The sequence below is a fragment of the Aquarana catesbeiana genome, linkage group LG05 (genome assembly GCF_042186555.1).
Source record: "Aquarana catesbeiana isolate 2022-GZ linkage group LG05, ASM4218655v1, whole genome shotgun sequence".
NCBI classification, from domain to species: domain Eukaryota; kingdom Metazoa; phylum Chordata; class Amphibia; order Anura; family Ranidae; genus Aquarana; species Aquarana catesbeiana.
This window is the reverse complement of record NC_133328.1, coordinates 54,195,702-54,212,957: the sequence shown is the minus strand read 5'-3', so window position 1 is coordinate 54,212,957 and position 17,256 is coordinate 54,195,702. Positions and strand designations below refer to the sequence as shown.

General features: G+C 40.9%; 2 protein-coding genes across 2 annotated transcripts in view; both read left to right on the top strand.

Moving 5' to 3' along the window:
* LOC141144255 (LIM zinc-binding domain-containing Nebulette) overlaps nt 1-17,256 on the top strand; it is a 395,409-nt gene that overhangs the window by 208,135 nt on the left and 170,018 nt on the right. The window contains exon 4 of the mRNA XM_073629752.1: nt 5,781-5,888. Within this exon, the coding sequence (XP_073485853.1) occupies nt 5,781-5,888 (108 nt within the window). The remainder of the gene's footprint in view (nt 1-5,780; nt 5,889-17,256) is intronic.
* Nucleotides 12,217-17,256, top strand: part of LOC141144254 (uncharacterized) — a 147,444-nt gene continuing 142,404 nt past the window's right edge. Inside the window, exon 1 of the mRNA XM_073629750.1 lies at nt 12,217-13,998. The gene's annotated coding sequence lies outside the window, so the exon portion shown is untranslated. The remainder of the gene's footprint in view (nt 13,999-17,256) is intronic.

Sequence of the window (17,256 nt, the reverse complement as noted above, 5' to 3'; positions counted from 1 at the left end):
GAGAGCAGAATATTGTACATGCTATGCAAACATGCACAGCTTCCTTTCCTGAAGTTATTATTTAAGGCTAGGTTCAAACCTATGCATTTTTTAACGCTTTTTACATAAATGCACTCCAGTCCATTTAACATGGTTTCCTATGGTACACATTCACATCTTTTTTTCAGCCGCTGCATTTTTGGAAAGTGTCAGGGAAGCAAAACAGTGCATTTTTGGTTCTATAGACTTCAATAGAGAAGCTGCAGGAAAGCAGGTAGTGCGTTTTTGTCATGATTTTGCTGCAAGTTTACTGCAGTTTGCCCAATCTGCCCAACAACAAATTGGCCAAAAAAAGCATAAAAGATGCAAAACGAAAAATGGATCAAAAACGCGTGAAAAACATGCATGCAAAAATGCAAAATGCATCGTAAAAAGCACTGCAGAAACAGATCAAAAGCAAGCTGCATAGGTGTGAAAGTCACAGTTTTTTGTTTTTTTTTTTGTTTAGTACTTGTGGACTTTTGTAGAGTTTTTTGTTTTTGTTTTTTACATATTTTTCCAGATAACATTGAATGCTTTTCAAAACCTGTGTACTGTATCTTTCCAACAAGAGATCAGGCGTATACTGTGTTTAAGTAATCCCTTACCAACAAATGAGCTGCCTGTAGCTTGAACATATTACAACTGCTCTGTAATTATTCATTTAATGTGAAAGACTTTTATTAAGGTGATTCTCAAAGGAAATTTAGAGATTACAGAAAAGCTGTGTATATTCTCTTTCCTATTTTGGAATGACAAACATTAATAGAACAAGACATTAATAAGCAATAAATAGTTTCAGGTAGTTTTTCTAAGAAGTCCAAACTGTTTAAATAAACTGTATTCTGTGAAAATGTTTTTGGAAGGTTTAGAACCTTGGTGTGGCTTCTATGGTGTGGCTTCTATTAGGGATGAGCCCGCGGTTCGAGTCAAATGTAAATTTGACTCGAACATCGGGTGTTCGTTTGTTCTAAAACAAATCGAACAAATGGGGCGTTCTCTGGAAATTAGAGCGTTGCGGAACGCCCCATAATGCACTGCGGGACCGCAGTGCATTGCTGTATGATGATTGGCCACAGTGTGCACGCATGCATGCTTTGGCCAATCACAGAGTGCTCTGCTGAGAGAGCCATAATTGGCCAAAGGCAGGGTGCCTTTGGCCAATCATGGCTCAGGGGGACTAAGTCCACCATGCCCCACACTAGATAAGGCTGCTTACATAGCGGCCGTGTATAGTGTGTGGACAGAGATAGTTTGAGCTAGATTAGGCAGGCAGGTTAGTTAGTGGCAGTGTATTTGATATATACTCTGCATTCAGGGTAGCCTATATATTCAGTGTAGACTCTATATTCAGTCAATGCAGGCAGTGTAGTTTATATAATACAGTGTATTGAAGTGGTTAAGGGGAACCCTATGCCAAAAAAAATAAATTGGTGGGGTTCCCCCCCAAAATCCATACCAGGCCCTTTTAAGAGGAACCCCGAATCAAAATTAATAAAAAATGGCGTGTGGTCCCCCCCAAAATTCATACCAGGCCCTTCAGGTCTGGTGTAGGTTTTAAGGGGAACCCCACGCCAAAATGGTGTGGGAGTCCCCCCCCCAAAATCCATACCAGACCCTTATCTGAGCATGCAACCTGGCAGGCCGCAGGAAAAGGGGGGCGGACGAGAGAGCGCCCCCCCCTCCTGAACCATAACAGGCCACATGCCCTCAACATGGGGAGGGTGCTTTGGGATCCCCCAAAGCACCTTGTCCCTATGTTGATGGGGACAAGGGCCTCATCCCCACAGCCCTTGCCTGGTGGTTGTGGGGGTCTGCGGGCGGAGGGCTTATCGGAATCTGGAAGCCCCCTTTAACAAGCACCCCCCCATGTGTATGGGTATCAGGTACATTTTGATAATTCCTTTATTAAAGAAAAAAAAAAAAAGGCCCGCGATGTCCACCCATCTTCAATCATGGCGCCGACGATCCCGAGAAAAATAAAACAAAAAAAATAAAACTCCACCTCTATAGGAGGCGTCGCGCCAACTGCAGCCTTTTCGCAGTGACAGCTGTTATAAAGCCAAGGGCATAACCAGGTGACCACGCCCCTTCTGATCTCATGTCGGGGGTCACGTGTTTTTTTTTCCTCTGGACTGTCGGCGCCGTGATTGACGATGGATTTACATCTCAGGACACTTTTTTATTTTTTAATAAAGGAATTGTCAAAAACTGTCATAAACTTCTATTGTTTTTACTTTTTGACACTTTTTTGGTGAATGGGTAGGGGTACATTGTACCCCTACCCATTCACATGGGGAGGTGAGATCTGGGGGTCCCCTTGTTAAAGGGGGCTTCCAGATTCCAATAGGAAAAGGGGGGGGACGAGAGAGTGCCCCCCCTCCTGAACCGTACCCCTACCCATTGAAAATAAAGGATTGGGTATATTGGCGCTACCTAAAGAGAGTCATAAATTGACCAATATAATTAAATACTGAGATAGCCTATAATGTGGCACCTCCTACTTTTAGTTGTAAATCTAAGAGGTATGCAGTTTATAAAAGCCCCCCTTATTTACAATATGGGTAGTGCCACAACCGCTAAGTAGGTACGTTTCTAATGCTCAAATGTTCAAGCGATTATAATGGGCAACAGGTGTCGCACAGCTTACTGGATCCTACTGTATCTGGAAAAGGGACCAGAAACTGGATTCCATATAGTGCATTTACTAGGAACCATATAGCAATACGGTGATGTATCCTAATCTGATACGTTACATATAATCATCCTAGGTTACAATTACATAGACCAAAAACTACTCAATAGCCCAGGAAACAACAGCAATTAGATTTTCAACAAATATTGTAACAGTCCCATATATTGATGTTAAATGATTTGTGTAGATTCCCACAGGTGACTTGGTGCTGCAATAATTTGTCAGGTGACTCTCGTGCTCCCCCTTTGGTTGCTTACTCACCAGCTCCCAAAACCCCAGCAGGGGTATAACGCTTATGGTATGATACGCTGGGTTACTTCCGTCTGATAGATCCTTATGTGGTAATCAGCTCCCCAAGCCCCCCAGCAGGGTAATTCACCTGTGTTTGGGAAATGGATCGCCTTGCTGCCAGGTATTATGCTGGATGTCTCCTGTGCTCTTGAATCCTTGAGGATATTGCTTCCACTCATATATTTAGGAAAAAAAGGAGAGCTTCCATAGCGTAATAACGTATGGCCACTTTATTTAAAAAACACATCTACACCAGCAGCGCTGGTATTATGAAGGAAAATTTCCAAAATTAAAAATGACAAAAAAATACTAAAAACAAAAGTAAAGAAAAAAATAAAATAAAATAAAATAAAATAAAATAAATAAAATAATTAAATAAAAATAAAATAAATAAAATAAATAAAATAAAATAAATAAATAAATAAAAAAATAAAAATACCCCTACCCATTAACCAAAAAAGTGTCAAAAAGGTAAAAACAACAGCAGACAGTTTTTGACAATTCCTTTATTAAAAAAAAAAAAGTGTCCCACGATGTAAATCCATCCTCAATCACGACCCTGACAGTCCCGAAAAAAAAAAGAAAAAAAAAAAAAAAGAAAAAAAAAACAGTCAGCCTCCATGGGAGCCGTCCCACCCACTGCCGTTTTTTTGCTTTGACAGCTGTTAAATAGCCAAGGGCGGGGCCACCCGGTGATGAAAATGGTTGAACCCACCCCATCTGACATCACATGATGTCAGAAGGGGCGGGGTCACCCGGTTACATCACCGGGTGGCCCCGCCCTTGGCTATATAACGGCTGTCACTGTGAAAAGGCTGCTACCCTGAATGCAGAATATATATATATATATATATATATATATATATATATATATATATTAGACTGTGTTTATATATATATATATATATATATATATATATATATATATATATATATCAAATACACTGCTGGCACTGACTTGAATATAGAGTCTACACTGAATATCTACCACTACCTAACTTGCCTGCTTAATCTAGCTCAAGCTATCTCCGTCCACATACTATACATGGCCGCTATGTAAGTAGCCTTATATAGTGTGGGGCATGGACTTAGTTCCCCTGAGCCATGATTGACTAAAGGCACCCTGCCTTTGGCCAATTATGGCTTTCTCAGCAGAGTGCGCTGTGATTGGCCATAGCATGCACCTGACCTGCATGCTTTGGCCAATCATAGCGCACTCTGCTGAGAGAGCCTCAGTCCATTATAGGGCATTCCGTGGCGCTCGAATTTCCCGCGAACGCCCCATATGCTTGGTTCGTTTTAGAACAAACGAACACCCGATGTTCGAGTCGAACTTATGTTCGACTAGAAATGCGGGTTTATCCCTAGTCCATACCTATTACGCCCTGGCTGCTGTGCCTATAACCCTCAGGGATATTTCTTTTCACTTTCCCGCTTTGTGCGTGTATTACCATATATTTTTCCTTACTACCTGGCTTTTGTACCTATACCCCCTTGGGAATATTTCCTTTCACTCCCTTAGGAATAATTTCTTTCACTCCCTTGGGAATATTTCCTTTCACTCCCTTACTGTTGTGTCTGTGCCCCCTTGGGGAATTTTTTTTTTCATACCTTGGCTGTTGTCCTTGTTCCCCCTGGGGGTATCTCCTTCATTTGCTGGCACTTGTGCCTGTACGTCTTTGGGAATATTTCCTTTTATTGCCTGGCTGTTGTGCCGGCAGCACCGGGGATATTTTCTTTCACTCCCTGGTTGTTGTGCTTGTTCTCCCTGGATTTTTTTTCTTTACATTTCCTCGCATTTGTGAATATATCCCTTTGGGGATATTTCCTTTCACTTCCTTGCTATTTTGTCTGTACCCCACAGGGAAAGTTTTATTTCACTCCCTGGCTGCTGTGCCTGCACCCCCTGGGTGATGTTCCTTTTCATTGCATAGTGTTCCATCATAAACTGACATTATTAGGTGAGTGTAACCTTATGAAATGATACATTTTAATAAGAGATTTTTACACTATTGCAAGCACTTTTGTTTTTTGCACAAGATACTGTTACATCCAACTGTAGTAGAAGTCTGGATGATACCTTGAGCCTTGGTGTATATTAGCTGGGTGGATGGTAGTACAGCCAAAACTCAGAATATTACACATATGCCTTTCATGACCACTCATATCTGGAGGGTCGTGGGGCTCTGGTAAGCCTTTTTGGAGCCTTTATTTACAAGAGGTGGAATGGTGGAAGTTGTGGCTTTTCTGTGAAGCATTATACGTCTCCATAGCTGTATGCACTTTATTCCTGGATCTCTTTTCACTACTTTTTTAAGCTGCACTTTTTATCAAATTGTATTGTGTATGTTATTATTCACAGATTTATATGGACACTTATTAGGTGATATTTTCATTGTTTATTACTGTATACTTGGGATATAGCACTGCCTTGATTCCGAATAATTCCGAACCAATGGGCAGGCTACAATTCTGGCAGAGGAAAAAAACCTGTCCAAAAAAATAAAAATGCTGAAATACACATCTACTTCCTGCTAAAATGCCAAAAGGAGGCAGAAACTGTCTCTCTGGTCTAATATGACTGCCAACATTGAACAGTAGGCTGTACTGGGCTGTCTGGGAAAAAGGTAAATACAAGGTTAGAAATCTCAGACTCTGTACCATAAATCAGACATGACAAATACTGTATATTAGTCACTAACTTTAGCTATTTGAAAATGTTATTCTCACATTGAAAATTCTGGGTTTGAGCTAATATATAAATGTGTTATTTCAGGTAAAATACAAGAGAGACTTTGAAGAAAGTAAAGGAAAAGGCTTCAGCATCGTCACAGACACGCCTGAGCTACAGAGACTCAAAAAAACCCAGGAACAGATCAGTAATGTATGGGGCATTTTCAACTCCAAAAGAATGCAAAGTATTGTTTTTCCAGACTATGTGTTTGATGAGATCCACTGATTGGATGTGTATGGCTGTGTGAATGTGTGTCAGGTTCACTTGGTGTCATTTAATCAACAGGTTTGCCTATAAATGATAAAGGTTTGTGGTCCTTTGTGAGCTCAAGAAAAGGCCAACTGGTAGGTACTGGTAGATAAATTATTTTGCCCATTACTGCTATTTGCCTTATTAAAGAGTCAGTCTGTCTAAAATGTCATTTTTTTATTTATTTTTTTGAAAACTTTATTGAGTTTCAACAGACACATCACATACAATAACAAAATATATCAATTCACAGTAGTGCAAGGGGCAACAACAGAGGAGTGGCATAACTTAAGGGAGATAATGTGTGGGCGTACACCTAAGGTGTCAAAGGTGGTGCGGCACACAGAAACAATGGTACCTTAGAGTCAACAAGGTATAGCTCAGAGGAAATGCAGTAAAGAAAAGAGGGGTCCCCATGGCAGATACACACATGTAAATCTGAGGCTAAGACATTCAAACTATAAGACGGTCATCTCTGAAGCTGTGGAGGGATCAGCCAACCATTTGGACCAGACTCTATCATATTTTCTAGGGCACCCTCTATTAGTGTAGGTATCTATATAGAGAGGCAGACAGCTATTCACCAATTGTTTCCAAAATGAAATTGAGAGTGTGAAGACTTCTTCCAGTATAACTCTATAGCTTTTGTAGCGTAAAAAAGAAGTAGACTAGCCAACATACGTTCTGCCACAGTGGGAGTAAGGTGTTCCACCAAACACTAAAATGTAATTTTTAGTTATGAGTGGATGCTGCTGGGATGAATCACCCATTGGTTTCTGCTATATATCAGAGATTCTAATACCAAGATCTCCCCTCTAGAGTTAACAGCTATGCTACCCTCCGTGGATTTTCACACCTTCTGATGTGATGCCAGGAAAATAAAACAAATAAAAAGTCCAACACTAAAGGTATCTGTAGACATTCAATGATTGTTACCTAGTAAAGTAATTGTCAGCTGTATCATATACGTAAATATAGTTATCATCACCCTCTGACATGAGCAGATACACTGATTATTCATCTTGAGGAAAGGTTCGGTTGGCCAAATTGGATATTCCTGACCAACATAAAGTTGACATTTGGGCTGTTTTCTCATTTTATAGATGTGCAAGCTTGTGCTTTAGAAGGTTGTATGCCCATGCAAACATAACTTTGGGAATAATCATTCAGCAACCAGATCAGACCACTAAATAATAATAAAAGTAATGGCTGTTGTAGGTGGGTGGACCTGGGCATTCTGATGTAGTGAACCAATTGTCAGAGTTTCTGCCACCAACTATCCAAAACTGACAGATCAGTTTTAGGTTGACCAGCCCCCTAAATAAAGACCAAAAGACCTTGGTTTCCAATAGATTCATAGGTTTCCAAGCACTGGTTATTAGACAAAGACAGCAAAACCTCTTTCAAAAATAGCGTGATGAGTATATTTAAAGTCTAAAACAATTCTAGCAGTGCATGCATGTATTTACATCTCTAGGATTACATAATGAGCATAAAGTAGCAGAAAAGTGAATGGATTATCTCAGAGCCTGCAGTTTTACAGGTTCAGTACTTGTCTGTGGTATGGGAGCGTGAGCTAATTTTTTGAACAAGGCTTGAAAATTACTGGTTAACCAACATTACTATGCAAATCTCAAGTCAAGAGTGATGAGTACTGACCAAAAGATTCTCTTAGCATTAATATTCATGCTTTCCATGATAGGAAACAGAGTGAGACAGCCTTGGGAGGTTAAAGCAAAGCTGCTGCCACATTAATCTCTAAAGTTGACTATATAGGTGGTTTGGTCACTACATGTCTCGTAAGGAGGTCCTGGGTTAGACCCAAAGGGCTGTGCTTATCAGTAAGCCCAGAAACACTCTAGAATCCTCCAGAAACAGCCAAAGGTAATGGCCAGGAAAAGAGAAGTCTGGAATGAGCTGGCAACCATTGCTGGCACAGTTTCTGAATAAGTGCTAGGGAATAAATAGGCCAAACTTTTCATAACTCTCACTTATGCACAATATAGTCTACTCTATATAGATGGTTCAGAAGTATGTTTTAATAAATGTAAAATGAGATGTGTGCATTTTATCTTTTCTTTTCTGTTGTCTAAGCTGTTTCCTTTGCTTTTGAAGATAGTAAGTAATATTTGAGTGCAGATGCTGAATGCTAAAAGAGCATCCTTCTAGCTAATGGGCATGTAAAGGCTTTTTTTTTTTAAATCTATTATACCATTGTAGTCCACTCCTAACAGATCCTATTTCTGTATTCTCAGCTAGAATAGAGAACTTGGCATGAAGTTAAAAGAGATTATCCTTTGTTGTGCATAAACACTGACGGAGAGTGCTTTTATTTGTTCCTTGTGGTATATCTGTTGTAGTAAGTTTTGGCTTGCTAGCAGAAAGTCCTTTGCACCTCCATTTCTAACACCTCTCCAAGGGCCACAATAATTTACCTGTGATAATTATATAAAAAAGATTTGTTTGACTTTAAGGAAATGTCAGCTATTGTCAGAGTTCCAGAGGTCTGGATTAACATTACAGTTATCAAGAATTGAATAATCTGCTGGATCAAACATGGAAAATTGTGGCTGAAGTATGTGACTTAGCAGGGCAAGGTCCCAGCATTGCTCCTGCATCAACACCAGACTTGTGTCTACAGGACCACAGAAGAGGAGCCAGGGAGTTGGAGATGGAGAATGACAAGGTAATACTTTCCAGATTTTTGGATAGTGGCTTTAATTTTAACCTGATTATTGAACCTAATTTTTAAAATGTTTTAAAAGCTATATAATGCTATTTTCCATGTTCAAATTGCAGGAAAGTTCTGTCTGGTAAGCCAAAGGGGTCCCAGGTTTTCTCAAACAACAAAGATCTGTAATTATGCATTTGGCCTTTCCATTGCAATCTTAAAGTATATCTTATGTTAAAAAATATATTTATTGTTAAATACTGTGTGGTATATCTAACTTTTTATTTATTTTCTGCCTTCTGGCTGGAGGTTTGTCTTAAAAAATTATAAAATGAATCCGGGACTTTCTGTGTAAGAGTGACAATACTGGTTTTCTATACATTTACACAACAGCGTTGTCATGCTTAACTCGCACTCCTGTGGTAAACTACAAGACGACGCCCCACTGTTAAGAACACTGACGCATCCAGAAAACTGAACTCCCACTTCCCGACAATCCACCACAGCTCTGATAAGCAGTGGCTCCAGATGAATGAACCAGCTTGGTCTCAAATGAAGCTTGTGGCCTTGATGGGTGATCCAAAGGTAGGTGTTAGAGGTACCAGCTGCCATGGCAGATGACATTACTTAACCACGAAGTTAACGAGAGTCAGGCACTAGTAACAGAGGAAACATTAGCTGGCCATACACCTTTTATAATCTGCTTTGAAGCTGGAACCAAAGATTTCACAAACATATTGTATAGAGCACGAGGGCACAGAAGGAGTTTTATTGGCTAATAAAAGTGATAGCCAGCATCTTGTGGTGCTTGTTGTTAGGTTAGACTTTAGAGTTGAAGAATTGTAAAAAGAGCACAGGCTCAATTTAAAGCCTAACTTTGTTTTAGTTTTGGAAACTGTGGAGAAGAGTTAAAACCTCTGTAAGTTGTTTTTTTTTATTGTCTGTATCCCCATGGAAACATTTCTCCTAACTCCCTGTTACATGGTTGTCGCTGAGACAGGAAGTAGGGGGGACATGAAGATACAGACAGCAATAAAGACCTGACGCTTCCCTAATCTAATAAAATAGAGGTCTTAATGTGTTAGGCCTCATGCACACTGGATATTTAGCCGTGGTGAATGAGACTCTGGTGGGTGAAAGACTACTTGCATTTCAAGCATCCGTCGCTGGGTGCACACTAATGTTAGTAGCACTTGGTGATTTATCCAGCCCTACAGCAGCTTTCAGCTGAGAGTGATACTTACAGTTCCCCTTATGCTAAAGGTGACCAGATTTTTAAAATGAAATCCGAGGGCATATTTTTTTTTTATTGGCAAATGGTAAACTATTTTATGAGCATATTTTTCTCAAATTATATATGCAGTGTATGTGGTATGTGTTTATGGAATGATTGTATGATATATACGTTATTTCTCACAGTTCGTCAATGAGATTTAACCTCCTTGGCGGTATGATTATTTCAGATTTTTGATGCTGAAAGCGGTATAATTATTTTGCACAGAAATTTGGCATTTATATATTGTAGGCCTGTAATTCTTAGGAATAACTCACTTAAACCTGTCCAAACAAGAGTCTAGTAGACATCCTGGGTATGATAAAGTTTGAAAAACAAAATCAAAAATTATAATATAATAAATAACTATAAATAATTATAACAAATAATAATAATAAAAATTATTCAATAATGTAATCAAATCAAAAACACTGAAATTTGCTCAGTTTCAGAATTGTCGCTTTTGTTACTTTCAGTGTTTGATGACGGATTTCCCCACAAATCACTATCGCTCAATTCTGCAAGTGATTCTAATTTATCATCGCTGTTTTCTAGCTGGTCTAAAACCCCTTTTGACGTAAACTGACTTTTTTGGTTGCTATGGACAATCTCCAGTTTCCTGGCAGAAAGAACAGCATTTATAATATAAAACTGCATGCAGGGCACTGGAGAAACCACTAGGGACAAAGGGGATGTGTAATTATTTGATACAGTACTGTAATCTGTAAGATTACAGTATACTGTATCTATACTGTGTTTTTTAATTTTTGAATTTGGCGCCGAACTCTGTCCCCGTGCGTCGCAACGGTCGCAGGGAACGGAGCTCGACACTGTGAATCGAGCGAGACACGGCGGCTTGCAGATCACAGCGGGGAGACATCGCAGGATCCAGGGGACAAGGTAAGTAACCTCTACATGGATCCTGCGATGCGATCCTGAGTCTGGCTCTGGGTTACCGCTTTTGGTTTTGAAAATCCACCCCGAGTCAGACTCGGGATTACCGCCAGGGAGGTTAAAAAAAAGATACTACTTAGAATTTTTGGGGATATGACTTCCAAATATTTCTCTATATACTGTATTTCCATCTCTCTATATACGTTATCTCCCTCTCTCTATATACTGTATCTCCCTCTCTCTATATACTGTATCTCTCCCTCTCTATACTGTATCTCCCTCTCACTATATAATGTATCTCCCTCTCTCTATATATACTGTATTTTCCATTCTCTATATACTTTATCTCTCTCTCTATATATATATACTGTATTTCTCTCTCTATATATACTGTATCTCTCTTTCTCTTTATACTGTATTTCCTTCTCTGTATACTGTATATCCCTCTCTATATACTGTATTTCTCTCTCTCCATATACTGTATCTCCCTCTATATGCTGTATCTCTCTCTCTCCCTATATTGTATCTCCCTCTCTCTGGACCCCCTGGAGCTCTCTCTGTACCTCAGTAATGTGGTTCTGGCTCTCCCCCGGCCATGTGTAGTCTCTCTGCAGGCTGCAGCCAATGGTTGGTTGTGGTGTGGCCCCTGAACAGTGGCGGCCCCTCCATTAGGGGCGTCTGGCCCCCTGATTTACATACAGGGTGCCGAACCATGGATTCCAATGGGGGGGGGGGGTTGAAGCATGTGATTAGAGCCAGAGGCTCTAATAGGCTTCAAAAAAGGGTGGGCTTGGGGCGCAGAGCAATGCGCCCCGAGCCCACCCAGTTGTGTGACAATAGCGAGTGAATATTTGCTATTCTCACACTGATCCTCCTCCCAATTAGGAAGCGGGTCATGAAAGGAGATAAGATCGGATTGGCCTCCACGAGGAGGAGGGAGTAGATGCTGGGGGAACCGAGGGAGGAAATACCGCTGCGGGCCCTGATTGACTCACTGACCAATGGGGGGGCTTTGTCCCATCCGTGATGGGAGGATCAGTGGGTGGATTGTTTGCAGCCCCCCAAAAAAAACACCAGCCGCCACTGCCCCTGAACACTCCTCCCTGAGTGTCAATCTGGGCCCCTCCCCGCTAGAGGTTCTTATCCGCCGAGCGGAACTTTCTCGGCAGAACACCGGTCCTGGGGAACTGCAGGCAGGAGTTTTTAGGCAAGGCCGCGGCTTCGGCCTAGTCAGTGGCGTCTAGCCTCGCGGACTAGGCCGAAGCTGCGGCCTCGCCTAAAAACTCCTGCCCGCAGCTCCACAGGACCGGAGCGGTGTCAACGCCGGTCCTAGTGAAAAAAAAAAAAATCTAAAAAATCGATTTGCTGAAAATTTGAATCGATTTGACCTCTCAACTCGATTCAAGATTCAAATCGATTTTTTCCCTAGCCCTAGCTACAGGTAAATATTTGAGACTGCAAACATGCTACATGATATGATCAGAGACTTGGAACATATTATATAACAAAGTATTGAGATGAACTTTTGATATTGACCAAACACTTATTTTCCACCATAATTTGCAAATAAATTCTTTCAAAAATCAGACAATGTGATTGTCTGGACTTGTTTCCACATTTTGTCTCTCATAGTTGAGGTATACCTATGATGACAAGGTATTACAGTTTATTCTTCTATGCCTAAACTTAAAGAGCAGATAACCTTTGCAGTGCGGAGAGCACCACTACAAGGTTCTTTTTTTTTTTTTTCCTCACAGATTAGCTTTAGGGGGCTGTATGGGGCACAACTGTGGAAGCAATGATTTGAAAAGTAACTTTAATCGCAATAGTTTCTAGTAATCACATGTAACGTATTTCCAGTCTATGAGTGTCTCCTAAAGGATGTTCCTTGTCTCCAAAAGCTCCTGTAACATGTTCAAAGTCCATGCTCATATCCTATAACATGTTTGTAGTTTCTAAAATGTACTTGTAGCATACCCATTGTCTCTGAACATCTCCTATTGTGTGTCTATAGTCCCTGACAGCTTTCTGTAGCATTACATTAACTGGATTTTATATGTGGCACTTTGAAGTCAGAAGCCCTATATCATGTAAATTGGCCATCACTGAATTACAGGGCTCAGGTATTTGATACTGATATGTACTCCAGGGAGCTAGGAGACAGTGGTGGTTTCAGGCAGAGTACAGGGCAACAAATGTCAGATTTCAAGTCTGACTTTGAGTACCCTGATTGGTTGAAGTCAGTTGTGAGAGTTTTCCAATCAATGCTTATTATTGAAGCCAGCCTTTCTCAACCAGGATTTCATGGAACCCTAGGGTTCCTCTGGAGATTGCTAGGGGTTCCTTGAGTAATGAGCAATTTCTGATAGGTAAGGAGGCATTCTTCCCACTGATCATCAATGTTGAAAGCATTCTTCCCACTGATAATTTTTCCCACAGACCACCAGGGGACTTTCAACCACTGATTACGAGTGTAAGCAGTGTAAGGAGGTCCTTCTCCCACTGACCACCAATTTATAGGTGCATTTCCCTGACCAATAATATAATAGGGCATTTCAATGACCACTAATAAAAGGGGGCACATCTCAACTAACCATCAACATGAGTGTGCATTTCTCCAGTGACCATCATTATGAGTGACCACTACAATTTTCATGATTTGTATTTCTTTTTGGGCCATGAATGTTATTAGTTTAATTTTATTATTATTATTGAAAATTATTATCAGCAGTCGTTCTTTGAGACCTAAAAGCTATTTTAAGGGTTCATCTATGTTAAAAGGCCTGGGAAAAGTTGATCTAACCACTTTTCTGAAATTTGTAGAGCCAGCTAGTACTTTTCTATTAAGGTTGCCATCTGATTGTGACTATTAGTAAATCACATTTTGAAAACACTGTAGTAACAAAAAGATAAAAAAAACAAAAAAAAAAACAAAAAACAAAATTTGCTTTAATTTCTTGAATAAAATAAAAAAATGTTTTCATGTACATTGCACTAACTGAATCATTATCCACTCTAACATATCTCACTCCATATTTCAGACTACCCCTCCAGTGAAAAAGACATCAGAAAGAGTTTAACAAGTGGAAAGCTGAGGACTAAAAGGAAATAATTGTCCTGTCCCCTCTGCGATATGGTCAAACTCAAAAGGGACACCTGGCAAGGTTTCTGAGGTAAGGAAATGGGATCTACTTGAGAAAATCAGTGGATGGTTTCCAGGGGAATGCTAATGCTGAAAGCAGACTCTCATGAGCTAAATGGGCCTTTTGTGCCATCAGTGTCCTTTCTGCAGGCCCGGGAGCTCCTCTGAATTTTAAGATGTGGTGTCTTATTTTCTCAATCTGGCAAACAGGGGCTTTGAAAGGCCTTGGCTGTGTCATTTGCACTTTGTATGTTTCTCTTGTTTCTGTGGGGGATAAACTAGAAATGGACGACTGTCATAGCACGTCAAGGTACCATAATTACCATCACAGTGATAACTGGTCAGGGTTGCTCAGCAACTCAATTTAAAGGTATAGTCCTATATTCCTGTTATAGTTAAAAACGAAAGTGGGACTCTGAGCAAAATCAAAATAGACATATGCTGCAGACTGTCACTAGCAATAAAAGAGCATTTTTGTCTTTCTGTCCTTTTTCTCTTGTGTCATAATTTTACAAATGTTATCCTGCCAGCCGATTTGGTATTTTGCAACTTTCTGTAACAGGAAATCACTGTATTGTTGATAAACATGTAGTTTTAGGTGTATTTTAAAGTGATTGTAAACCCTTAATTAAAAAAAAAAATAACAAACATGGTATACTTACCTGCTCTGTGCAGTGGTATTGCAAAGAGCAGCCCCAATCTTCCTCTTCTCGGGTCCCTCGCTGGTCCTTTTGGCTCCTCCTTCCCGCCAAGTGCCCACCATAGCAAGCCGCTTGCTATGCGGGTTCGCTCCCAAGCTGTCTCTGTGGGGTTTATTTACTAAAGCTAGAAAGGGCAAAATTTGTTACAATTCTGCAGAGAAACCAACCAGCGTCTAACCTCAGTTTGTTTAATTAAGCTTTAGCAACAAAACCCGGAAGCTGATTGGTTTCTCTGCAGAATTGTAACTAATTTTGCCCTTTCTAGCTGTAGTAAACACACCCCTTTGTGTCCATAGACACACAGATTGTGTTTCGGCCCTGCCACCCACACTCTCCTCATTGGCTGTGAAGAGGGAGAGGAGGAAACCAATGGCTACCACTGCTGTCTCTGAGCCTATGAGGTGGGAGAGAGCTGCGAGAGATTCTGCTTTCATGCACATTACTGGATTGAGATCGGCCTCAGGTAAGTACAAGGAGGGCTGGGGGGGAGCTGCACTGAAAAACATTCAGCCTTTAGAACTACATTAAGTAACCAACAAAAAAATCCTAATTCCAGATGGCACTTTTTAGCAGTTGCAGCGACAGTTTTCTCTTTTAAAATCTTTAAGCATTAAAGCCCAACTCCGGGCAAATAAAAAAATGATCCCTTGCAGTGGGGTTGTGCCTGCACTGCAAGGGTTAATCGCTTATTTATATTTAGGGTAACAAGAAATAGAGATATACTTACCCAATCCTCAGCTCCTCCCCACTGCTAGACCGGTCCCCCCCAGCTTCTGCACCCTCACACTCTAGGGTCCTGACATCATCAAGCCCAGAGCAGTGTCCATAACCCTGCTCTGGATGTGAGGATGCTGAGGGACAGTCCATCGCTGGAACGTGGAGGAGCACTACCTGTCAGGGGAGTGGAGGATCAGTTAAGTAAAACTGTATCTCCTCTTCCCTAGACAAAACAAGTTGTTGACCTTGCAGTGGGGGCACAGCCCCACTGCAAGGGATAATTTTTTATCTGCCTGAAGTTCGGTTTACATTTACAGGTAGGTCAGTGTTAAAGTATTAGATTTAGGGACTGGGTTAAATAGGAACTTCACCCCCGTTTTCAATTCTTTTTTTACAATCCTGTTTTACATGTTTTGCTGGGTTATCCTTAATAAATATACTCACATATTCAGTGAATCCAGCGTTCTACTGCTTTGATCTACAGCTCCACTATTTTACACCTGGCCCTGCACTGCCATATTCCTTTTTTTCAACATTGTGAGCCGTCACCTCCAGTTTCCTACAACAGCCCCCCTGATGACACAGTGCCAGGTCGTTCCTTTAGTGCTGCATGGAACCTGATGCCTCAGGTGGTGCCCCCCAGGGATACGTGACATAATAACCCAGGAGGCTGCAGGAGCAGGGATCATGTCATGCAGGTAATGCTCGCCTAAGTGAGGTGGGGGTGGGGTGGACTGTGGATAAATAAAAACACAAACACACAAAAAGTGTCTGCTTGTAATTAAGGAAGGGGGGGAATTACAATGATGTCAAGTTTTTATTTGTGGGAAGATGCACTAAAGTCTGCACAGTTAAAGTGATCTTGTGCTGTGCCTGTCTGGCCCCATCATCTGCACGTACTCCCCTTCCTTGTGCTCCTCAAACTGCTTAAGAACTCAGTTGATGGGTTTTTTATTTGTGTTAAGTGGGTCTTGCATTTGCATATAAGTCTATGGTGATGCAAAACCTGCTTGAAGCAGATCAAATGCAGGTCAGAAGGAAATCAACTGCATGATTGGAGGATAAAATCAGCAGAGCTTCCCATGATTTTTAGATCCTCCCCTCAGATCTACAGTGACTGCACTTCCAAGTGCATTTGCACTGTACTTGTAGTGCAAAGTGAATTTGCCTTTAGTAAATCAACCCCTGTGTCTTTTTGTTGTAGGTACAATGAGATGTACAAACCAATGGGACAAAATGCATACACAGGAATGATTTCCTCATACTAAGTGAGCACCTTGGCTCTCAAATGCAGTAAGCTCCAGTTTGTGGCACATCCTGCAGGCATAGCATTGATAACATTATTATATGCACTACAGGATGGAAATGAAACAATGGGTCCAGTCTGAACAATGAGGGAGGTGGGGGTGGAAAATTGGGAAGGGGAGGAAAGAAGAAAAAGAAAAAACAAGGAGAGAAAAAGAAGGGATGGAAGGGAAAGAAGAAGGGGGGGAGGCGGAGGATTTGGGTGGTGGGAGGGAAAAGGACCCAACAATTAGCTGAACTAAGATAACATTATGACAACATCTTATAAAAAAAGTTTGTAGGATTGAGTCTCATTCAATCCTGGAGAATAAATGGTGGCAAGGTGTTCAATCCATAGGGTTTCTTGTTGGAGAATGCGTTTGTCCTATTCACCCCCTCTTGGATTCTTTGGGATGACAGCCAGAACAAAGAAAGAAACAGAGGAAGTATCAAACTTATGTTAAAGGTCTAAGTCCCGGCTAACAGGGGTAAGCATTTTACCGTTACTCGAATAGTAAATATGGTCGTTTATCCTCTGTCTCAGTTGTCTGGCTGTCTTCCCCACATAGAAGGCCCCACATTTACAG